The sequence below is a fragment of the Zalophus californianus genome, chromosome 12, assembly GCF_009762305.2.
Source record: "Zalophus californianus isolate mZalCal1 chromosome 12, mZalCal1.pri.v2, whole genome shotgun sequence".
Classification (NCBI taxonomy): domain Eukaryota; kingdom Metazoa; phylum Chordata; class Mammalia; order Carnivora; family Otariidae; genus Zalophus; species Zalophus californianus.
In genome coordinates, this window is record NC_045606.1 from 63,161,385 (window position 1) to 63,187,011 (window position 25,627).

A 25,627-nucleotide genomic window follows, 5' to 3' on the forward strand; every position below is an offset into this window, starting at 1 on the left:
ACCGGGAGCCAAACAAATTAGAAATGGATAAAAAGAATGTTAACTGATTGAATACTATTTTATAGATGAAAACTAAGTCTGAGGAAGGTAGAGAAGCCGAAGTTGTACAGCTAGCAAGTAGTAGCATTACCAGTATTCATACATATGTAATTGACTCCAAAGTTATTTGATTATTATATCATTCTGAATGTCATTAAGCCCAAGTTACAATATGGTATAGCCATTAACATATCAAAATTGTTGCTTAAATAAAGTTGCCTTTATTTGGGTTAATTTATCTACCTTACATGAATTATACTTTCACAGTACTTTTTCCTTCTGTTATGATTTTTAACAACTTTTTGAGAAATAATTTATATATGTATACAGTTCACTCATTTGAAGTGTACAGTTTAATATTTTTAGCATATTCACAGGGTTGTGCAACCATTAGGAGGCATTTTCCATTCCCTCCTGTCCACCCCCCACCCCCCAACCCTAAGCAACCACCAGTCTACTTACAGTGTTTATAGATTTGCCTGTTCTGGACATCTCATAGATGATAACAACATGCAGTCCTTCTGACTGGCTCCTTTAACTCAGCAGAATGTTTTTAAGGTTCATCCATGTAGTAGCACGTGTAAGTACTCCCATTTCTTTTTATGGCTGAATGGTATTCTATTATATAGATATGCCACACATAATTTATCTATTCATCAGTTGATGGACAGACATTTGAGTTGTTTTTGCTTTTGGGCTATTGTAAATCATGCTGCTATAAACATTTGTGAACAAGTTTTTGAGTGGACATATATTTTCATTTCTCTGAGGTATAAATCTAGAACTGTAATTGCTGCCTCATATGGCAACTCAATGTTTACCTTTCTGAGGAACTGCCAACCTGTTTCCAAAGTGACTGAGCCATATCACATTACCACTAGCAGTATGTGGTTTCCAGTTTTTCCACATCCTTGCCAACACTTGGTATTGTCCATCTTTTTACCTCTCTCATTTAATTCTTGTAGGATTATAATTATAAAATAAATGAGGATTATTCTTATTGTTATTTTATAGATTAAAAACTCCAGATCAGTAAACATGAAATGAGAAACACAGGAAGTGGCATGGATAATTCAAAACAACATATCATCCAAAAATAATTTAAATGTTTTTGAATCTGGCACTTACAGCTATGTTGGATGTTAGTGATTATATTTCCCACCCCTACATTTTAAAGGTGATGAACCTAGAGCCTAGAAAAGGGAAGTAAATTGCATAGTGACATAAAGTTGCTCCCTAGGGAAGGCAGTCCTGGCACAGCCTGCTGTATTCAGCCCTGATGTATAAACTCACCCCTATCATATGACTCCATTTTCTTCACTCATTCATCCATGCTGGCCTTTTATTAAATTAAACCTATCTTAATTCATACGGGGGTATTAGAATATCAGCAAAGAGGAAACCTGCCATTGGGAAGCTTCTGATAGAATTTGTTCCACATATGCCTATGATGAAATCGATGTGCAGGCAGAAAGTCAATGCAGGTGATGTTACTTGGTGACATTTCTTGGGTCAGATTGCTTGGGTATAAATTCTGGCTCTGCTGCTGACTAATTGCTTTGACCCTTTCTATCTCATTATTTTTTTAAATATTTATTTATTTATTTTTAGAGCAAGAGAGTGCATGCAGAGGGAGGGCAAAGGGAGAGGGAGAATGAGAGAAGCAGACTCCCCACTGACTGGGGAGCCTGATGCGGGGCTCGATCTCAGGACCCTGAGACCATGACCTCAGCCAAAATCAAGAGTTGGATGCTCAACCAGCTGAGCCACCTAGGAGCCCCTCTGTCTCCTTATTTTGAAAATGGGGGCAGTAATAATTTCTACCTCATAGAATTATTTTGAGAATAAAATGAGCTAATCTCTGTAAGGAGGTTAGCACAATGCCTGGCTCCTAGAAAGCCCCAGTTAATGATGACAATTATTATTACATAACATCAACTTGCTTAGACCACTGAAAAGATTGTAGTCTGTGATTTGTAGAAAATAAATAAATCATCCCTTTTTTAAAAGTAGCTTCACTAAAGGAGCAGATATAGTAAATAAATAGCTAATTTCTAAAGTCTTCCTAATTTTGAATTATATGGAACATTTTTTTAAGAGAAAAAAATCTTCCCATCCTTTACAAATGATGAACTAATTTCCTTATACCATAACTTTGGGCAGAAACTTTGGCCTGGAAGTTTCAACCTGAGTTGACCTCATGATAAAAGCCCCAACAATGGGGAAATTTAACTAAAGCACATATGCCTGTTACGGACATAATGTATTAGTAGTGTTTTTCCTTAGTATCTTCATTTGATTATCAAGATAAAAACCTACTGGATTATTTTAAGGAGCCTACTGTATATATTTGTGTACCACTGCAGAAGAAAAAGCACTCAGTGGGGAATCAGGAGACAGGAGTGGAATCCTGGCACTTCTCTGCTGTAGTTCCTGACCACGGGCGCTAAGCTCATCTGAGCACTAAGCTTCTGTTTCCTCATCTGGAAATGGGGGCTGCAGGGATCAACAATTCCTATCTCAGAGGGTAGTCATGAGGACCAAGTGATAATCTGGATATAACAGCACTAGCACAGTGCCTGGCCCACAGTCAGCGCTCAGTAAATGACAGCTAAACAGCAATGTAATAGGGTTCTGTGTGCCACACATGAGATTTGGAGGCAGCTTCGATGGTGAGTTTAGGTGAAGGAATTGGACGTGTCTGTGTTCACACAGTATGATTCATGTCTGCTCTGCTTTGCTGCTCCTGCTTTCCTGTAACCAATTTTAGAGCCGATCTTGGCAGCTGCAAGTATTTGGGATTAATTTCACACTCACTTTATGAGTTGAGCATTTTCCTGCAAGCAGCTCCCTGGGCCTCTGCCTCATTACTTTGGCATCAACTGATACGGCAGTTGGACATAGATGTCCTTTGGGGTCTCCACTTTATTTGGAAACCTTCAATTCGAAAAAGCAAAACAAAGGCCATCAACACATTCGTGCTTGAAATCGTTAGCATGTATTGTTTCCTAAACCCCTCCCTTTCTGTAGTTCTTTTGAACACCAGGGAACACACATCTTGCACAGCCAGTGATGAGCACTGAAAAATCACTCTCCTTCAGATTTAAGGCCTAGCAGCTGGTTGGCCTCGTTTTGCAGTTCCAGGTGAGCAGCGAGATCCTCTAGGCCTTAGTGGGACAGATCTAAATCTTGATGGGTCTACGTTTTCCAGCCCTTTTTGTTAATTCTGCTAAATTCATTTGGCTCTTATGGAGAACAAAGTAAACTTGGCTGTTATATGTAAAACCAAATTGAGAACATGGAGATCTGTTTAGTATTTCATGCTGGCCATTAGGTCAGGAAGATTTTCCTTGGGGGTAATTTACATAAGGACTTGTTTATCCCATTTCTTTCCAATTTCTGTGACCGTTTGGGGATAGCACACTTTCCACAATGGCACAGAAATATAACCAGCAAGACCGAAACTTAGAGAAATGATGCTTCTCCCAGACTGATGTATTTTGGGCCTTACTCAGGAAAGATCCTGTGGCTTGGGCTGCTGTCTCTCTGAGAAGTCATTCTTCCACCACAGCTGTGTTTAGCAAGTTGGGTGGATCTGTGAACTGACATGCTGTTACACTTAGTAAGAATTTTCCCTTGATAGTGAGGAACGTGCGTAACAGCCTTACTTTAAGTCCCACCAAATGCCCAAATGTTTACTATGATCGATAGTTGCTTTGAGTGCAGCCTCCAACAGGGAACACCCACACTCACAGTACTATAGTGTTATGTGCATGCCCTTCACCTTGACATTCTGTTTCCTCTACAATAGATGCCCAGATTACCTTTTTTTTAATCCCATCAAATGCTGTTCCCAAACTGGAATATTTGCTCCTTCCTGAACAAGCAGCCTCTACTTTTCTGCTTTAATGCATTTGTTCAGTTGTTTCCTGCACTTTTAAAGCGCCCTTACCCAGCATCTATTCTTGAGGATGAATTTCAGGTACCTCTCGCAGTGGCATGCTGGTAAATATTTAGCAACTCGTTCTCTGGGAAGGAGAGATGTTGGGAGGATTTGTTGATGTTCATGTTGTAAATTCTTCTGCCGTGGCTGATTTCAATCTGCCAGTGTGAGGTCACTGAATGCAAAGTTGGGAAGAAATGGGCAATAACCCACCATTGCAGTGTTTCCAGCATACAGATACAATAAGCATAAATAACCTCAAGGGCCTAGACAATAGTAAACTAATTAGGAAGTAACGAGTTTTGAGTATTACCTTTGTTTTGTTGTAACTTATTTAATTTTAAGTTTATGTAGCTTAATTTTTAGTAATAGCCGAGTTTAACAGCTGGTATACAAAACTGAAAATCAAATGACCCATCCTTTCTCTGGAGCCTGTAGGAGCTGGACAAGTTGGTTCCAGCACACCACTGCTTCTTCCTCTACCTTTTCTTTCCTAAAGTGCTCCAGAATCAGTAAGGCCTTTCTTTGAACCTAGAAGGTGCTTCAGGTTGCATGCAGGCTTTGAAGTGAGAGACTCCGAGGTTTGAATCCTGATCTGTCACTTGCTAGGTGATGGTCAGGCTGAGTGCTTAACTTGCAGTTCCCAGTGCATAATTAAAATGCAGGGCCCTTGTTAAAAGGCCGGAAGAAAGTGCTGTTAAAATAACTACTAAAATACAAAGCTTTTTTCTTTCTTCGGTAGTCTCTCTTTCACACCTTCTGATCGTGTTTTTATTTTCTATTTAATGCCATTCCAAGTAAGGAGAAATTTAAATTTGAAATTGTTACCATGAATTTTAACCATTAATCTTATATTGTGCAATGCCAGTTTTAAATGCAAATATAAGAACATTTAATGCTATGAGTTAATGAGCATTATCTCCTCATGTGCATGTCTATCATCCCTTCATTGACTTCACTTATAAAACACAAGTTCAAAAATAAAATTATTTAGAATTTCAAGACAGAGGGGCTCCTGGGTGGCTCAGTTGGTTAAGTGTCCGACTCTTGATTTCGGCTCAGGTTTTGATCTCAGGGTCACGAGATCATGCCCACGTTGGGCTCTGCACAGGGTGTCAAGCCTGCTTAAATTCTCTCTCTCCCTCTGCCCCTCCCCCTGCTCATGCTCTCTCTAAAAAAAAAAAAAAGAAGAAGAATTTCAAGACAGAGACAGCAGGGCATTAAACCAAGCACGGAGCCCTTCTAAGCATGGGCATTGCATCCCTGTGAACAGTACTGGACAAATTCCTTACATCTGCTGAGCCTCAGAGGCCTCATCTGTAAAATAGAGATCATTCCAAGTGGGTGGAGGTGTGGGGATTGAAGGCACTGATACCTGTATGGCACAGCAGAATGTTTGGCATGTAGTCTGTGCTCACTTAATTACAGGGATTATTATTAACCTAACAATTATATTAATATCATTCTCCTTTATCATTCATAGGATCTTCCCTACAATGTCAACATTTGCCTCTGAAGTTTTTTCCTTTTTCCATTATAAACTCTCTGAAGGTAGAGATTAGATCTGTCGCCATTGAATTTCCTAGAGTGCTTCCTGCAAATTCTTGCATATACCTGGCACTTAGGAGGTGTTTATGACCTTGATCTTTGTGTGATTTGGGCTTATCAACAATAAAGCATCTGTGTCATTATGTGATGGTCCTCACAATGAGGCTTAATTGGTAACACTCACAGGAAGAAAAAAATATAAACGTAGACTTTAATAGGAGTTAGTTGTAATCATGGTGAGGGTGGGGGAAGAAGCAGATGATTCCAGGTGTTTTGGTTTAAGGAAAGTGGCTCTGTCTCTTAGAGGGGACTTCTTGAAGTAATAGGGAAGGGATGAGTTCCAAGCCTCATTTGAGTAAAAGAGGCCTCAGGGATATTAACTCTGGCCGATAGTAATCTGTCCCTTTGCTAACTTCTTTTACACTTATTTTCTGTTCTGCACAGTTAGGACATTATTTCAGTAATGTTTCTTTCCACTAATTGGTTGTGTATGTATGTTTCCTGTCCAACAAATTATAAGATCCTTATGGACTATAAGATATCATGTACTTTTCTGAACACCTATGGAAAGGAAGTAGCACCGTATTAGGTACATAGTAAGCAATGCGCTTTTTTGTAATGCTGACCTTGGTCCAAACTCCCAGGGCTCCCTGGAGATCTGAATGTGAATTGTGATTGTCTTTTCTATCTCCTGCAACCCCTCAACCAAATGGCAAAGAATCTTGGTCTGCCCAGCATTGTCAGGCAAGGACCTTCAATCGCTTTGTCTTTTCCGAAACTGTATGTCTTTTCCAGCATCTCCCAGATATTCTGAGGACTGTCCCCCTACAGCCCCTGTTGCTACATGGAATTTGGGAGACCACACAGCTGTAAACTCTTACTTGTTTGAATGATGATTTTTTTAACAAGCCCTTTGGGCCAGTGTCAATAAGGCATGAAATATCACCAAATGGTTCATGTGCATTAGAGTTCTGAAAGTCATCTAAGCTCTAGTTCCTCAAGCTGGCAGGGACTGATAGAAAGGAGCTCACATTGCCCTGGCTTTTACTATTCCTGTTCTGGGGGCTGTCAGACGCCTTGACCCTCTGGGCCAGTCAGTTCATTACTTTTAATGAGCACAAAATTCACCAAGACATTAAAATAAAACACCAATGGGCAGTCTTGGATGTTCCATCCAATTGTTGCTTTAGTTCTTTTTTCCACAGGATTATTCAAGAGGATTAAAAAAAAAAAAGCCAACTCTACTCCTGCCAATTTTATCCTAAGTAGATTTGGCATTGTAAAGCTAACACACCCTGAACATTTTTTTTTCTTTCAGGTCCCTGTGGGCTAGTGCCTGACATTTATGTTAAAAATGACATTACTCAATTGGTCAAATGTTTGAACATTATCTACTTTTTGGTTATAATAAAGAAATACTAGATATCCTAGCATCCTGTAACATGTAAAGAATAATAATCAGAGGCGGACAGTTACTTTCTGAAGTGTGTAATGAAGTCATTATTTTAAATTATGTGGCAAATGCTGTTATTTTGATATTTTTAATCAATCTCTGTGGCTAGTAATAAAGACTATTGTAACTGTATTTGAGGTTACTTATATTATCATATATTGTAGAAGGTCAATTGATGGTGAAGCAGACACCGAACAATGTCCCCATTAAGCTGATTTCATGGATATTTTCATCTCCTGGCCATATGGGTTTGGAATTACCTTAGGGATTTTTTTTTTTTTTAAAGAAGGAAGTGAACAGATGAATGATAACTATTTTATTACTCAACATAGCTTGTGTTTGTGGAAGACAAAGTTCATCAATTTGTTTTAAAGAAAAACAAGAGTGTGCCAAATGTAATTTGTTGAGGGCTCAAGAATTGTGAAATTATCCCTAACTGAAGTTTGTCATTTTTGCAGGTAATCGCTCTAGCAGATGCAGTAGAGGAAAACCAAGACAATCTGTTCCAGTCATTCACCAAGCTGAGAAGTGCCACCCATCTGGTGATTCTGCTGATTGGGCTGTGGCAGAAGCTTAGTCCTGACCAGGTTGCTATTCTGGAAGCAGCATTTCTGCCACTGCAGCAGGACACTCAAGAATTGGTAAGGACCCACAAGCCTGCAGTGGTAACAGCCATCATTATTGAAAAGAGTGTGGTTTGGGGAAGATCTCACATGGCTATCATGTTTTCTAAGGTATCAGATGGAGGCTTTTTTTTTTTTTTTAACCGAGATCCTGTTTTTCTTTTCTTTAAACCATAATAAAAATGTCAAATAAAGGCCTTTTTTTTTTCTAGAGCTATTTTAAAAATAGGTATATAGTCCATTTTTATGTGGTATCCAGTCTATTTTTTATGTGCTCTTCAATCACTTAGAAGCCAGGGAAATAGTCATTTGACTGCCTGAGCGATGGCAGTAAACCTTCAGATTAGCTAATCCTTTCCTTTTCCACCAGAGAAAACAGTTCAGCCATTTTAATTTGCTCAATGTTCTTAAATTTAAGTGTTACTTCAAGGGTTAGGGAGAGCTGAGATAGCCTTGTTAAATGACAGGAATATTTTGTTACATTTATATAGTTCTTTGTATATAGTGTATAAACTCCTTTACTCTTGACCCTTTGAGTAGGCAGTTTAGAACCAAACAGGGCAAAATGAGGGTTCATATTTGGTGAAAGATTATATGAGTAAAAAACATCTTAGAGCCCTTGAATTTTAGAGGTTTATATGACTACCAGGTGTCATTTTTGGGGAATTTTGGGGAACTTTTTGCATGCTTTTATATACAAAGAAATAATATACTTCTTGGAAATTAGAGACCCCTGGACTTATTTTCTGTATTGGAGGAAACCATTTCAAGAAAAAAATCATTTCAACTCCATTTTTAAACACAGCTATGAGAACATAGGACTAAAAATAATACTACTAAAACTAACATTTTTGAGTGCTTACTAGGTAGGCATTAGGTGGTATTTTAAGTGTTTCACAAGGATTATCTCATTTAATCTTAAACATGGCCAAAGGTAAGGTAGTTAAGGTACTGTTTACATCCCCATTTTATATATGAAAAAATTTAGGCTTTGAGGGTTAAGTACCTTTTGGAAACTAGTGGGTGGTAGAGCCAGGATTTGGGCCCAGGTCTGGCTGCTTTCAAAGCATATGTTTTTAACCAATGCACTGTATTTTAACAAACAAAGTCATGAACAAGATTTTGAAAATCACAGGCTTTGTCAATTGAATGTAATTTTCTAAGGATTGTCAGATGAAAAAAAAAATCAAACTATATTTTATGTCCTAAACAAAATACTAATAAATAAATTGCAAAAAAATTTAGAGTACACCTTTTTCCTAGATTGAGAAAATAAAATTACTGCTAAAACTGATTTTTGAGACGCTAGAAATAGGGACATTGTAGTAATAGAAAACAATACAATTAGGAGTGTATTAGCAAGAATGATAACTATGAACTCAGATTTAGCAGTCAGAAAGATGTGGGTGGCCTCAGTTCCTGGTTCCACCACTTGATGCCTTCTGATCAGGTTTTCTAGCTGTTCTAAATCTCTACTTCTGTAGCTCTAAGCTGGAAGCAATAATAGGACCTATGCAATATTGAATAAGAATTAAATGAGATAATGGAATAGAGTGGAATTATATCTTACGCATTTTTATTTTCTCAGCATCTGGCACAATGCCTGACCATAGCACAGTCAATATTTGTTGGGTGAATGACTGGAGAGAAGGGTGAAAGCTACTAAGAGCTGACTTGGCAGAACAAAGGTAGTAGATATAATCTGGAGCATGAAGGATCAGGGCAGGGCCAGCTATATAACTTACAGGGCCCAGTGCAAAATGAAAATGTAGATCTGCTGTTCAAAAAGTAGAGAAAAGTGCTAAAGTGTTGTTAAAACAGATACTAAAACAAAGCTTTTTACTTTCTGCCATCTCTCTCTCATCATGGTGCTTTATTTGCTATTTTATGTTCTTAATGAAGAAAAATTAAAAATTTAAGTTGTTAGCATGAATTTTACCCTCAATCTTTAGTATGCAATGCCAGTTTTAATACAAATGTAAGAGCATTGACCCTCTATGCAGAATCACCAAAATTATGTAATTTGTATTTTGTAGCTCATACATGCCTATGCATTTTGTTCTTAAAGAACTTGTGAATCACTGCACAAAATTAACTGTTTTTATTTCACTTCTTGATATGCACACATCTACCAACACTTTCCACCTTCAGCTTACTGATGAGTAAGGAAGGAGAGAAAGGAAAAGGAGCTCTGTGTTGCTCTATTTCCCCTTCCTTCTGTTACCGGTTTCAGTGTAATAGTTGGATAATACAGGGAAGTAACAGGAGTATAATGGACTGCCTTAGTCATTCCTGTTTCTTTCTTCATTCAAAACAAGTTTTGGTGCAAATGAAAAGCCTTGAAGGGCTGTCAGTGCCTCACTTAATCAGTCTAGATGTAACACGCCTTCCTTGTACTTGCTTTGAGTCTCCCTGACTCCCACTCATTCAGGGGCCGTGGAATTCTAAGCTTATGGAGCAGAAAGGGAGAAGGCCACGCATATTGGGCATGTCTTCCCTTCTCACACACACTTCACTGTCCCATCGGACTTCACTTACAAAACACAAGTTCAAAGATAACATTATTAAGAATTTCAAGATGGCGACGGCAAAGCATTAATTCAAGTGTGGGGCCCTTCTGAACGTCGAGCCCTGTGCGACTGCACAGCTCTCATGCTCCTGAAGTGTGATTAGACCCAGAGGAAGAACTTCCTTGAAATAAAGGTTCTCAAATGCAGGGATTGAGTCCCCAGAGAGACTGTGGTAGTTCCAAATCTAGAGATCTTTAAAAACAGCCTCATTCTGCTGGGAGTATGTAGTATGTTCATCCCTGTAAGCAGGTGAATGGACGAGGCATCTTTTCAAAGCTGCTTTCTGCCCTACCACTGGGTTCTCTGCTGTCATACCTCCCAAAGCAGGGTGGGGAAAATTCTTTCAACTTTCTTCTGAATGTGGTGAGATTAGAAGGTGTGTATACTCGTTATGTCTATCGAAGTCATTAATGAGACAGGACATTTGATAAAAACATAACTTGGAGAAGAATGAATCAAGAAAGACATTTTAATACTGCTTGTTATGCTCTTCATCTTTAATTAGGTTGTGGTATTCACTTTGGACTTATACTGTTGAGACAGCTTATATGTCTGGGGAAAAAAGGAATCTTTTTTCATTCTTTAAGACGTACGCATGCAGTATGTGGTTTTGACATGCTAGTTCACAATCCTCCACATTATGCCTTTAGACCTCACAAATAAATGTTATGTGATGGGTATCCCACTGAGATGTGAAAATGAAATATGCAAACCTGAAATAACTTGGAGGGAGGGTGAGGCGGGGAAGAAAGGAGTCTCTGACCAGAATGTTGAAAATATATCCCATATTGAAGTTATTATGATACCACAAAAATCTGAATGTAATTTAGATGGTTTGGTTGAAAGTGGATGGCAGAGTACATGTGTGAGGGGGAGAACTTCAGACATGTGGACAACATTTTCAGAAGAGACTCTCAGTTCAAGGTCAGATGTCCCCACAAGTATTGAGAGGAGGAAGAAAGTACTCAGAAGAGGTTTTATTTATGTTTCAAATAGCACTGCATAATGGTTTGTTGCGTTGTTATTGAGATGGCATGTGTCACAAAGGCAGGCAAAATGCCCTAGTTCCCTCTGGAATATTTTCTTACTGGCATTGGATTCACAAAGCAAAAATATTTAGAATTTATTATTACTAATGAAAAGGAATGTGCTTCACACTATATTATCAGTTTTTTTTTTTAAAAATACAATCTCATTTGGAACAGAATTCATCATTGTTTTCTTTGATCTGTTTCTTTAGTGATGATTTTCTGTTTTTGCCACTTCTCATAACTGTTTTGGGGCAAATAAATGCTGGTATTGTGGAATATTACACGTGACTTTTCCAAGGTGCTGAAAGTTCATATGCCAAATGTGGTTTTTTTAGGGGTATTTCCCTTCACTTTAAGAAAGACATTAAGTGTTTTCTTTGTCATCTCCAAAAAGAGCTCTTAAACTCAGTTCCATCAGTGGATTTGATAATAAATATGATATTGTCCCTGCCATCTTCCTGTCATGATAGAGAAATGTTGCCCCAAATAGTGTATTCTCTCAGAGTACCTGATGGGTCAATTCTAAAATGAATTGTTTTCTTACTTTCAGGTTAGGGGCTGAGGAGATTTCAGAGTATTTGCAATGCAGAATTTAAACATGTATCTACTGACCCTTTATCTGTTTGAAGCTCTGTGGAAAATATTATCTTTACTTAGGTCAGTGAGGGCTGGGTTACTGGTTTGAGTCTGAGAGAGTGTTTAATTGTGATAGGACATATATCTCCCTCTCATAATGTTGTATAAAAGCCAAAAGCTGCAAAACTATACATACCTCAGGATTGACTTGAAGTCTTATCCAGTGATTTATGCATTCAATGAGTATTCATTAAGCATCTACTATGTTTCAGGCAGTGTTGTAGGCTTTCAGCATATTTCAATAAACAAAACAGAGTTGGATCCCATCCTTTGTGGATTTACATCAACATTTTAAGCAAACAGATTCCAGTCACATTTAGCCATAAATGTATTGGCTGTCTGATATGTTAGCTACTTGCCAAATGTGGCTATTTAAGTTGAAATTTGCATAAATTAAAGTGAAATAAAATTAAAATTTCAGTTCCTCGATTTCACTAGCTATATTTCAACTGCTCAGTAGCCACGTGTGGCTACCATTAGTGGCTACCACATTGGAAAGTGCAGATATAGAACATTTCCTTCACCATAATAATTTCTGTTGCATAGTACTCTCCGTCATTAAAAGAGAAAGGGTTTTGTCAATTGGGTTGACAACTCAAGCACATATTAACAAATTAATGAGAGAAGGGTAGGACACTGACATTAAGTTATGCCATGGTGTTTGCTTTAGCAGCCCTTATTTCTGATATTCTGGTATCATCTTCCTGGTCACATGTGCAATAACCAGGCTTTCTCCAGGGAGATGAATACATCTACACAAAAGGGAGGAAATAAGCTGGTGCAAGTGCTGCTACTCCCCCTTCACATGATCTTGGTAGACATTATAATCACTGCAAATTCTTTCCTGTTGAGTCAGCAACATGACCTCAGAATCCTTTTGAATATAGCATTCTAGGTAGTCACTATCACTTGCAGTTGGTATGTGGATGAATCCTCTTTGCCCTTCCTGATCTCTGTACAGATCTGCTTCTCATTTTCTTAGCAAACAGCTAGATGTCTAAGATTCTTTCACATAAAGTCCAGGAGATGGCAAGAGAGCAAAGAGGAACAATATTGTTATTTCCAAATGGGCTTTCTCTGACTTCTGCTCCAAATGTTCATTTATGTTCCACCTGACTCCAGGGGAATCTCTAAGGAAAAGAGCAACAGTGCGCCCGTTTGGAGACCTAAGTACACACAGTCCTAGAATTAGAAGGAGTATTATCGGCACATTGTGTAGCATTTTGCCTTACTTTTTCTTTTCTTTAAAAGTGCATTTAGTATCTTTAGTAGATGTTATCTACTGTTTGAAAAAGAAAAGCTTTATTGTGCTCTTAAGAGTTTAACAGTTACCTTCCCTAGTATTGAACTTTCAAATCCCCCGAGAAAGTTAAGGTGGAAACTTACATCAGCTGGGGGAGGAGATTTGGACCTTCAGCCTTAGTTTTTGATTGATTATTCCTTTGACAAACTGATATGGAAGGAGAAACTTATTTTTAACATGTTCAACATGGTTCATGTGAGAAAACAGATGTTTATAATAGGAAATCCTATTGTGTGGAGAGACTTATCAAGGCTCACTTACAGGGCTTGAAGGCTTCTACGTCACAGCTCAGGTTTGATATAAGGGCCATTGTGCCTCCTGTCTGGATTGAGTGATGACTGAGATGGCTAATCATTACTGTTATTAATGACCTCTTCTTAAAAGGCAAACAAAAGGAGGAAGTCTGGTGTGAGTATCAAGTCGGCCTTTATGACTGTTAAAGTATCATCACAATTATAAACTGTCTATGGGAACATAGTGGAGAAAGTAAATATTTTGGTAATCCCCTTGATCTTAGCCAACAAGATAAACATGAAAGAATTAGTTTCATGTTCATAATGGCCACATACTCTGTGTTGTTGCTAGATACATGCAACTGCTGTTCTGTAATGGTAGGGTTTTCTACTTTACCAGTATTGAGTATAACATATCTCAGAGCCTTCTGATGACTTGCTTGCTGTTTTAAAAATTGGAATACGGGGCGGAGCAAGATGGTGGAGGAGTAGGAGACCTGGATTTCGTCTGATCTCAGGAATTCAGCTGAATAGGGATCAAACCATTCTGAACACCTACGAACTCAACAGGAGATCGAAGAGGAGAGTAACAACAACTCTCTGAACAGGAAAGCGATCACTTTCTGGAAGGTAGGACGTGTGGAGAAGTGAATCTGAGGCGATATTCGGGAGGATAGACGGCAGGGGAGGGGACCTCCGTCGGCCGCTTCTAGCAAGTGATAGAGCCGCAGAGCACAAAATCGGAACTTTTAGAAGTTGGCTCCGCGGAGGGACGTCGCTCCAGTGGCTAAGCGGGGGGTGAAACCCTCGCGGGACAGTGTGGTCTCAGGACCCTCGGGGTCACAGAAAGACGGGGGGTGCCTGAGTGCAGCAGAGCTCCTAGGTATCGGAGAAGGGAAGCCGGCTGCAGAGACGGAGCCGAGGCGCGGGCTCTCAGCTCGGGGTTGCCATAAACTGTGATCCACGGCCCAGTCGGGCCACTGCTCCTCCAACAGGGACCCAACAAGCGGCAGATCCGGGGAGACTCCCCTTCCTCCCCCGGGAGGAGCGGCGCGGGAGCGCACCGCAGGGATCTGCTGGGTTTGGAGACTCCACTCGGGGTCGGGTGCCAGAGATAGAAACGATTGGTCACAGGCCCGGTGAGCACGGAGTGCGGCCAGAGACCGGGGACACAGGAGTGACTGACTGCTTTTCTCTGGGGGTGCACTGAGGAGCAGAGCCCCGAGTTCTTGCCTCCTCTGGGGCGGAGATTGGGAGGCCGCCATTTTCACTGTCCTCCTCCAAAGCTGTACCGAGAACTTGCCGGGAACAAAAGCTCCTGAGAGTAAACCCGAGCAGCTTGCATAGCTGGGACCGACAAGGGCGGGGCAATTCCGCCTCCCGCAAAGACATTTGGGAACCACGGCAACAGGCCCCTCCCCCAGAAGAGCAGCACGAACAGCCAGCCAAGACCAAGTTTACCGATCAAGGAGAACGGGAGAACTCCAGCGCTAGGGGAATACTGCACATAGAATTCATGGCTTTTTTTTTACCAGGATTCATTAGTTTTTCAAAGTTAATTTTTTTAGCTGTTTTTTTTAATTTCTCTTTTTCCCTTTTTCAACCAACATCTTATCAATCCCTTTTTTTTAAAAAAACATTATTTTTCATTTTTAGAGTCATATTTTATCCCTTCATAGTAGTTACCCTTATTTTTGGCATATGTATATATAAGTTGTTCTCTCTTTAAAATTTTGAGATACAGTTTCTTCTAACAGATCAAAATATACCCTAAATCACTAGTGTATGGCTTTGTTCTAGTCTCCTGCCTGATTACATTCTCTCCCTTTTTTTTAAATCTTCTTCTTTCTTTTTTCAAATTTCTTATCGTATCAATTCCTTTTATAAAATCTTTTATAATTATCATCTTTACAGTCATCTTCCATTCCTTCATTGTATCAACCCTTATTTTGTACTTATATAAGTCTTTCTTCCTTTTAAATTTTAGGAGGCACTTTTTTCTGACAGACCAAAATATGCCCAAAATGTAGTCTGTGGCCCTGATCTATGCACTAGCCTGATCATATTTGAGCATATTCGGGTTTTTTTGTATTGTTCTGTTTTTGTTTTTAATCTTTTTCTTTTTGTTTTTTTTTTTTCTTTCTTTTCTCTTACATTTCTCTTTCTTTTTTCTTTCTTTCCCTTTCTTTTCCCCTGGTTTCAGGTCTTTTCTGATTTGTATAGAGTATATTTGCTGGGGACGTTCTTAACCTGTTGGCATTTTGTTCTCTCATTCATCTATTCTCCTCTGGACAAAATGACAAGATGAAAAAATCACCTCAACAAAAAGAACAAGAGATAGTACCATCAGCCAGGGACCTACTCAATACGGACATAAGTACGATGTCGGACCTAGAGTTCAGAATCATGACTGTAAAGATACTAGCTGGGCTTGAAAAAAGTGTGGAAGTTATTAGAGAAACCCTTTCTGGAGAAATAAAAGAACTAAAATCTAACCAAGTCAAAATCAAAAAGGCTATTAATGAGGTGCAATCAAAAATGGGGCACTAACTGCTAGGATAAATGAGGTAGAAGAGAGAATCAGTGATATAGAAGACCAAATGATGGAAAATAAAGAGGCTGAGAAAAAGAGAAACAACTACAGCATCACGGGGCAGAATTCGAGAGATAAGCGATACAATAAGACGAAACAACATTAGAATAATTGGGATCCCAGAAGAAGAAGAAAGAGAGAGGGGCAGAATGTATATTGGAGCAAATAATAGCAGAGAACTTCCTTAATGTGGGGAAGGAAATAGGCATCAAAATCCAGGAGGCACATAGAACCCGTCTCAAAATCAATAAAAATAGGTCAACAACCTGACATCTAATAGTAAGTAAAACTTACGAGTCTCAGAGACAAAGAGAAAATCCTGAAAACAGCTTGGGAGAAGAGATATGTAACCTACAACGGTAGAAACATTAGATTGGCAACAGACCTATCCACAAAGACCTGGCAGGCCAGAAAGGACTGGAATGATATCTTCAGAGCACTAAACGAGAAAAATATGCAGCCAAGAATACTATATCCAACTAGGCTCTCATTGAAAATTGAAGGAGAGATAAAAAGCTTCCAGGACAAACAAAAACTAAAGGAATTTGCAAACATGAAACCAGGCCTCCAAGAAATATTGAAAGGCATCCTCTAAGCAAAGAGAGAGACTAAAAACAGCACAGATCAGAAAGGAACAGAGACAATATACAGTAACAGTCACCTTACAGGCAATACAATGGCACTAAATTCATACCTTTCAATAGTTACCCTGAATGTAAATGGGCTAAAAGCCCCAATCAAAAGACACAGGCTATCAGATTGGATTAAAAAACAAGACCCATCAATATGCTGTGTGCAAGACACTCATTTTAGACCCAAAGACACCCCCAGATTGAAAGTGAGGGGGTGGAAAACCATTTACCATGCTAATGGACACCAAAAGAAAGCTGGGGTGGCAATCCTTATATCAGACAAACTAGATTTTAAACCAAAGACTGTAATAAGAGATGAAGAAGGACACTATATCCTACTTAAAGGTTCTATCCAACAAGAAGATCTAACAATTGTAAATATCTATGCCCCTAACATGGGAGCAGCCAATTATATAAGGCAATTAATAACAAAAGCGAAGAAACACATTGACAGCAATACAATAATAGTGGGGGACTTTAACACCCCCCTCACTGAAATGGACAGATCAGCTAAGCAAAAGATCAACAAGGAAATAAAGACTTTAAATGACACACTGGACCAAACGGACTTCACAGACATATTCAGAACATTCCATCCCAAAGCAACGGAATACACATTCTTTTCTAGCGCCCATGGAACATTCTCCAGAATTGATCACATCCTAGGTCACAAATCAGGTCTCAACCGGTACCAAAAGATTGGGATCATTCCCTGCATATTTTCAGACCACAATGCTTTGAAACTAGAACTCAATCACAAGAGGAAAGTTGGAAAGAACTCAAATGCATGGAGGCTAAAGGGCATCCTACTAAAGAATGAATGGGTCAACCAGGAAATTAAAGAAGAATTAAAAAAATTCATGGAAACAAATGAAAATGAAAACACAACTGTTCGAAATCTTTGGGATGCAGCAAAGGCAGTCCTGAGAGGAAAGTATATAGCAATACAAGCCTTTCTCAAGAAACAAGAAAGGTCTCAAATACACAACCTAACCCTACACCTAAAGGAGCTGGAGAAAGAAGAGCAAATAAAGCCTAAACCCAGCAGGAGAAGAGAAATAATAAAGATCAGAGCAGAAATCAATGAAATAGAAACCAAAAGAACAGTAGAACAGATCAACGAAACTAGGAGCTGGTTCTTTGAAAGAATTAACAAGATTGATAAACTCCTGGCCAGACTTATCAAAAAGAAAAGAGAAAGGACCCACATCAACAAAATCATGAATGAAAGAGGAGAGATCACAACCAACACCAAAGAAATACAAACAATTCTAAGAACATATTATGAGCCACTCTATGCCAGCAAATTAGATAACCTGGAAGAAATGGGTGCATTCCTAGAGATGTATCAACTACCAAAATTGAACCAGAAAGAAATAGAAAACCTGAACAGACCTATAACCACTAAGGAAATGGAAGCAGTCATCCAAAATCTCCCAACAAACAAAAGCCCAGGGCCAGATGGCTTCCCAGGGGAATTCTATCAGACATTTAAAGAAGAATTAATACCTATTCTCCTGAAACTGTTCCAAAAAATAGAAATGGAAGGAAAACTTCCAAACTCGTTTTATGAGGCCACCATTACCTTGATCCCAAAACCAGACAAAGACCCCATCAAAAAGGAGAATGACAGACCAATATCCTTGATGAACATGGATGCAAAAATTCTCACCAAAATAGTAGCCAATAGGATCCAACAGTACATTAAAAGGATTATTCACCATGACCAAGTGGGATTTATCCCTGGGCTGCAAGGCTGGTTCAACATCCGCAGATCAATCAACGTGATACAATACGTTAACAAAAGAAAGAATGAGAATCATATGATCCTCTCAATAGATGCAGAAAAAGCATTTGACAAAGTACAGCATCCTTTCTTGATCAAAACTCTTCAGAGTATAGGGATAGAGGGCACATACTTCAATATCATAAAAGCCATCTATGAAAAACCTACAGCGAATATCATTCTCAATGGGGAAAAGCTGAGAGCTTTTCCCCTAAGGTCAGGAACGCGGCAGGGATGTCCACTCTCACCACTGCAATTCAACATAGTATTAGAAGTCCTAGCCACAGCAATCAGACAACAAAAAGAAATCAAAGGCATCCAAATTGGCAAAGAGGAAGTCAAACTCTCACTCTTTGCAGATGATATGATACTGTATGTGGAAAACCCAAAAGACTCCACCCCAAAACTGCTAGAACTCATACAGGAATTCAGTCAAGTGGCAGGATATAAAATCAATGCACAGAAATCAGTGGCATTCTTATACACCCACAACAAGACAGAAGAGAGACAAATCAAGGAGTCGATCCCATTTACAATTACACCCAAAACCATAAGATACCTAGGAATAAATTTAACCAAAGAGGCAAAGGATCTGTACTCAGAAAACTATAAAATACTCATGAAAGAAATTGAAGAAGACACAAAGAAATGGAAAAACGTTCCATGCTCATGGATTGGAAGAACAAACATTGTGAAGATGTCAATGCTACCTAGAGCAATCTACACATTCAGTGCAATCCCCATCAAAATACCATCCACTGTTTTCAAAGAAATGGAACAAATATTCCTAAAATTTGTATGGAACCAGAAGAGACCCCGAATAGCCAGAGGAATATTGCAAAAGAAAAGCAAAGCTGGCGGCATCACAATTCCAGACTTCCAGCTCTATTACAAAGCTGTCATCATCAAGACAGTATGGTACTGGCACAAGAACAGACACATAGATCAATGGAACAGAATCGAGAGCCCAGAAATGGACCCTCAACTCTATGGCCAACTCATCTTTGACAAAGCACGAAAGAATGTCCAATGGAAAAAAGACAGTCTCTTCCACAAATGGTGTTGGGAAAATTGGACAGCCACATGCAGAAGAATGAAACTGGACCATTTCCTTACACCACACACAAAAATAGACTCCAAATGGTTGAAAGACCTAAACGTGAGACAGGAGTCCATCGAAATCCTAAAGGAGAACACAGGCAGCAACCTCTTCGACCTCAGCTGCAGCAACTTGTTCCTAGGAACATTGCCAAAGGCAAGGGAAGCAAGGGCAAAAATGAACTACTGGGATTTCATCAAGATAAAAAGCTTTTGCACAGCAAAAGAAACAGTCCACAAAACCAAAAGACAACTGACAGGATGGGAGAAAATATTTGCAAATGACATATCAGATAAAGGGCTAGTATCCAAAATCTATAAAGAACTTATCAAACTGAATACCCAAAGAACAAATAATCCAATCAAGAAATGGGCAGAAGACATGAACAGACATTTTTCCAAAGAAGACATCCAAATGGCCAGCAGACACATGAAAAAGTGCTCAACATCGCTCAGCATCAGGGAAATCCAAATCAAAACCTCAATGAGATACCACCTCACACCAGTCAGAATGGCTAAAGTTAACAAGTCAGAAAACGACAGATGTTGGCGGGGATGCGGAGAAAGGGGAACCCTCCTACACTGTTGGTGGGAATGCAAGCTGGTGCAACCACTCTGGAAAACAGTATGGAGGTTCCTCAAACAGTTGAAAATAGACCTACCCTACGATCCAGCAATTGCACTACTGGGTATTTACCCCAAAGATACAAATGTAGGGATCCGAAGGGGTACGTTCACCCCAATATTTATAGCAGCAATGTCCACAGTAGCCAAACTGTGGAAAGAGCCAAGATGTCCATCGACAGATGAATGGATAAAGAAGAAGTGGTATATATACACAATGGAATAGTGTGCAGCCATCAAAAGGAATGAGATCTTGCCATTTGCAATGACGTGGATGGAACTGGAGGGTGTTATGCTGAGTGAAATAAGTCAATCAGAGAAAGACATGTATCATATGACCTTGCTGATATGAGGAATTCTTAATCTCAGGAAACAAACTGAGGGTTGCTGGAGTGGTGGGGGGTGGGAGGGATGGGGTGGCTGGGTGATAGACATTGGGGAGGGTATGTGCTATGGTGAGCGCTGTGAATTGTGCAAGACTGTTGAATCACAGATCTGTACTTCTGAAACAAATAATGCAGGATATGTTATGAAAAAAGAAGAAGAAGAAGATTGCAGGAGGGGAAGAATGAAGGGGAGTAAGTCGGAGGGGGAGACGAACCATGAGAGACGATGGACTCTGAAAAACAAACTGAGGTTTCTAGAGGGGAGGGGGGTGGGAGGACGGGTTAGCCTGGTGATGGGTATTAAAGAGGGCCTGTTCTGCGTGGAGCACTGGGTGTTATGCGCAAACAATGAATCATGGAACACTACATCAAGAACTAATGATGTAATGTATGGTGATTTACATAACAATAAATCAATTAGAAAAATAAATAAAAAAATAAAAATTGGAATACATCAGAATAGCAGCCAAGTAGAATACAGTATACAAGTGGTGATGTGTAATTTTTTAAACTTCTCTTAAGTATATCAGATACGGGGGCCCCTGGGTGGCTCAATCGTTAAGCATCTGCCTTCGGCTCAGGTCATGATCCCAGAGTCCTGGGATCGAGGCCCGCATTGGGCTCCCTGCTTGGCGGGAAGCCTGCTTCTCCCTCTCCCACTCCCCCTACTTGTGTTCCCTCTCTCGCTGTGTCTCTCTCTTTCAAATAAATAAATAAAATCTTAAAAAGAATGTATATTAGATATGAAACAGCACTTTAATGGATACATTTAATATTATTTATACATTCAAGAATAGAGGTACTAAATAAATGAACAAAGAATTGATTAATTGAAGCTTCACTCTCACTGTATGCCACCCCAAAACCTTTGTGAAGCAAGGTGTGGTTTAAATATAAATAAATAAGTGAATTCACACAACCACAGTGAGGAAAATAAAGATCATCATCATCCTCATAATGCCCACTGATTTGATCCTGGCTAAAAGTGTATTTTTTTTTAAAGATTTTATTTATTTATTTGAGAGAGAGAGAGAGAACACAAGCAGGATGAGCAGCAGTGGGAGAAGGAGAAGCAGGCTCCCAGCTGAAGAGGGAGCCCGATGACGCAGGGCCCCGATCCCAGGTCCCTCAGATCATGACCTGAGCCACCCAGGTGCCCCAGAAGTATATTTATATTAATTTGATTTCCTTAAAATACCTTTACCCAACTTAGTTTGAATCCACAAATTACAAAGCGATGAGTTTGACATCTGGGACATTGCATTGTTTTAGAAAGGTACACGTGGAAATTGGGGTCTCTTTCCTCTAAAACCAGTGCTCCCCTGTGCTGTAGCCACACACAGAGCTGCAGTCTTCGTCGGTCACTCTGGCCTGCTGTGGTTCATTTGGAAATGTTTCTCAGAAACCCCCTTGGCTTGCATCCTTGTTATTCTGCCTGGCTTTCTGTGGTTGTATTTGAAGTAGCCTTTCTGCTCATGTCTCTGCATTGTATGCCCTGTACATCACTGCTGGACTCAGCCCACTGCTCTCTGTCACATGTCTGCTTGCATACTTTCTGTGGCTCTTCTTTGCTCCTGGTTCAGTTTGGACTCCACTGCCAGGCACTCAGGACTTCCAGTTGCTGGGCACCATCATATCTTCTTTCTCAAAATCAGCTTGTGTGACTCCCCAGCTTTCCTACTTCGTTCTGGGTAATCTGACTTTCCACGGGTATACAGCTTCTTTGCATCAGGCCACGGCTAATAGTGTTTTTTTCTTCACCTAACACAGTGTCCTCTGTTTACCCCTCTGTCCACCCTCTTTTAGAGGCAGATCAATTCTCTTTCCCTTCTTATTTATTCTGACTTCCACTCTCTTGTGAATGTCACTTGGGGCTGTGACATAATTTAGCTCTCATTATATATTCTGAAATTGTCAATGTGCTTATCTTGTATTCTTTTTTTTAAGATTTATTTATTTATTTTAGAGAGAGTGTGTGCGTGAGTTGGGGGGGAAGGGCAGAGGGAGAGAGAGAGAGAGAGAATCTCAAGCAGACTCCACTGAGCCTGGAGCCCAAAGCAGGGCTCAATCTCACAATCATCAGGTCACGACCTGAGCCGAAACCAAGAGTCGGTTGCTTAACCGACTGCACCACGGAGGCTGCCCACTTGTCTTGTATTCTAATAAATGTAAGGACAGATTCTTCTACATCCCTATAGAATTAAAAACTTAAATTAAGCATATAGTTGGATATAAGTATCTAGGGATTGCTTGATACCCCATTTATTTCCATAGTGTTCCACACAATTGCAGATTCTCCTCAAACAACTGTATAGTTTTATTAAAAAAGGAAGCATTCTCCTTCCATTTTTCACCACCCCCATTTTTGCAAGCAACCTCAAATATTTTTGGGTTCTGTAACAGTGAAACCTGATCTCTCCTGCATGGATGGTAAAAGATATAGATAGATTGATAGCTAGACCACCACACATGTATATATTTATACATATATTCATTCACATGTCCTATACTTCAAACCAGTAAATACAGAAATTTTTAATCATACCAGTGATGAATATATGCAAGTGAAAACAATTATTAGGTACACCTCACCTATATTGATTTAGTCAAACTTGATAATAAATAGTGCTGAGAGACATGAAGTAAAATAGACATACCCACCTATTTCTGAAGCTATAGGCTTTCCAGAGGGTCGTGGGTCACTAGGAAAAGGCGGAGTCACAAAACAAATCTAACACTTGGTACTGCTAATCTAAGTTAATGCACTAAAAGTAGTAAATTAAAATCCATTTGGTACCATGTTTATTTTTATAATTATGAAATACTGAAAGCAACCTAAATGCTAACAGTTGGAAAGTACAAACTGTAGTATATCAGTTGAATAGAATATTGTGTCAGACTGGGGTTCAGATACTTTTTTTTTTTTTGAGCAAATACTTAACTAGCTCTATGTCCTTAAGCAAATTATGAAACTCTCTAAGCATTGGTTTCCTTATCTGTACAGTGGTGAACTAGACCAGACCCTAAGGACTGGCTCTGCTTTGAAGAGAGGTCTGGCTATTCAGATTTTATTTCAGTTTGCTTTCACTTTATATTCCTACTGAACCAGTAAACAAATGGTAGAGAGGAAGAACATGAGATGAAGAAAGTGAGTGAACTTGGCTCTCTAGTGCCTTTCTCATGAAGGCATGCCCAGAGTTTGATGGAAAACACAGTTTGTGCAGGGCGGGGACTCTGCCAGTTCAGAGGTGTTTAGAACCAGAGGCTCACTGCCTTTCTCACAGTTAGGCTGGGAGCGGGGCCACGTCAGCATCTGAGGAGCTGTTGCACATGGAGTTTCTTTTTGCATTGCAGGTATATCCTTTCTTGTACTATATTATCTGTATTGCATAATTCGGTTTGGCTGTGGCCTACTACAAATGATTGACTGAAACACAATAAACATTTAATGAAAAAAATATATACCAAGGTTTTTCTTCCTCAAGAAGACATGATCCAAATTCTAGTTTTCACACAAAGTAACTGAAAATTACTTTGCTTGTTGGTCTCAGTGAAGTAGACCACATACTGAGCCTCATTTTCAGATTCAGGGTTTTGATGTTTAGTTATGTATACTGACCAAAATACTACTACTACTATATGTACAGAGGTGCTAAACCATGTTTTAAAAAATTGCATTACAAGGATGCCTGGGTGCCTCAGTTGGTTAAGCATCTGCTTTGGCTCAGGTCATGACCCTGGAGTCCCGGAATCGAGCCCTGCATCTGGGTGGTGAGGGTGGGGCGGGGTCCCTGCTTAGCAGGGAGTCTGCTTCTCTCTCTGCCCCGCACCCCACTTGTGCTCTCTCTGTCTCTCAAATAAATAAATAAAATCTTTAAAAAAATTGCATTACATCTGTGACCTCATTTGGGAACTACTTGTCAGAGGTGTGCGGGCACCATGAGGATACCCTTTATATACCTCTTAGGATTCCTGTAAGGACTAATTGAGATAATATACATAAAATACCAAATGTGGAGCCGGGAATATGATGATCATCTAAGAATTATTAGTTATTAATACTACTACTGGTTTTGAACAATAAGCTGCTATAAGTTGCAGCATTATTTTATAGACCACTTAGAAAAAAAAAACACTGTCAATTAAACTATGACACAGTGTTTTTGGTCACGTAAGATTTTTTTTTTAATATTTTATTTATTTATTTGACAGAGAGAGACACAGTGAGTGAGGGAGCACAAGCAGGGGGAGTGGGAGAGGGAGAAGCAGGCTTCCCGCGGAGCAGGGAGCCCGATGCGGGGCTCGATCCCAGGACCCTGGGACCATGACCTGAGCCGAAGGCAGACACGTGACAACTGAGCCACCCAGACACCCCTCATGTAAGGTTTTTAATAAGTATTGAAGGAGCTCTTTTAGACTTTAGACATATATTTTATTATCTATTACTCTCATGTCTGAATCAGGCAACATAAATTGGTTTAAGTGTTCTTGACACTTCTTCACATTCAAAATTCGATTCTCTTAACTCATCTTTCAACTCTACATGTCATTGCTATCCATGTTTTTCCATGTAGCATTGTCCTATGTGCCATGTGTGTGACCTGTGTGCCACAAAGAGGCTTTTTTTTTTTTTAAGATTTTATTTATTTATTTGACAGAGAGAGACACAGTGAGTGAGGGAGCACAAGCAGGGGGAGTGGGAGAGGGAGAAGCAGGCTTCCTGCAGAGCAGGGAGCCCAGTGCGGGGCTCGATCCCAGGACCCTGGGATCATGACCTGAGCAGAAGGCAGATGCTTAATGAATGAGCCACCCAGGCACCCATGAAGAGGCTTGTTGATGCAGCATTTCAGAGCGTGCCACTATTGCCTTCCCGACTTTTGTCAGAGCCTCTTATATCCGTTTTAAATACTTTCCTTTTTGACTAAGCTCAAAGCTTTATTTTTTGCTCTCAGTTGAATCAGATGTTGCTGAAGTTAAGTAGCTTCCATCCAGAGTTAGCAGGAAGTTTTAGGCAAATTGATGTTTATTGCTTGAACAGTAGTTCTGTGTGATACATTAATTAATCAAACCACTTCTCTTCCAGGGATTTGGTAATTTCTCCTACTTCAGTTGTATGGCTTGGCATAGGA

The 25,627-nt window shown here is 39.7% G+C and overlaps 1 protein-coding gene across 7 annotated transcripts in view; it reads left to right on the plus strand.

The window, feature by feature from the left end:
• Positions 1-25,627, plus strand: part of BBS9 (Bardet-Biedl syndrome 9) — a 479,889-nt gene that overhangs the window by 367,270 nt on the left and 86,992 nt on the right. For all 7 annotated transcript variants that reach the window (XM_027574543.1, XM_027574544.1, XM_027574546.1 and 4 more), the window contains one exon: positions 7,442-7,624. In XM_027574543.1, coding sequence (XP_027430344.1) covers positions 7,442-7,624 — 183 coding nt within the window. The remainder of the gene's footprint in view (positions 1-7,441; positions 7,625-25,627) is intronic.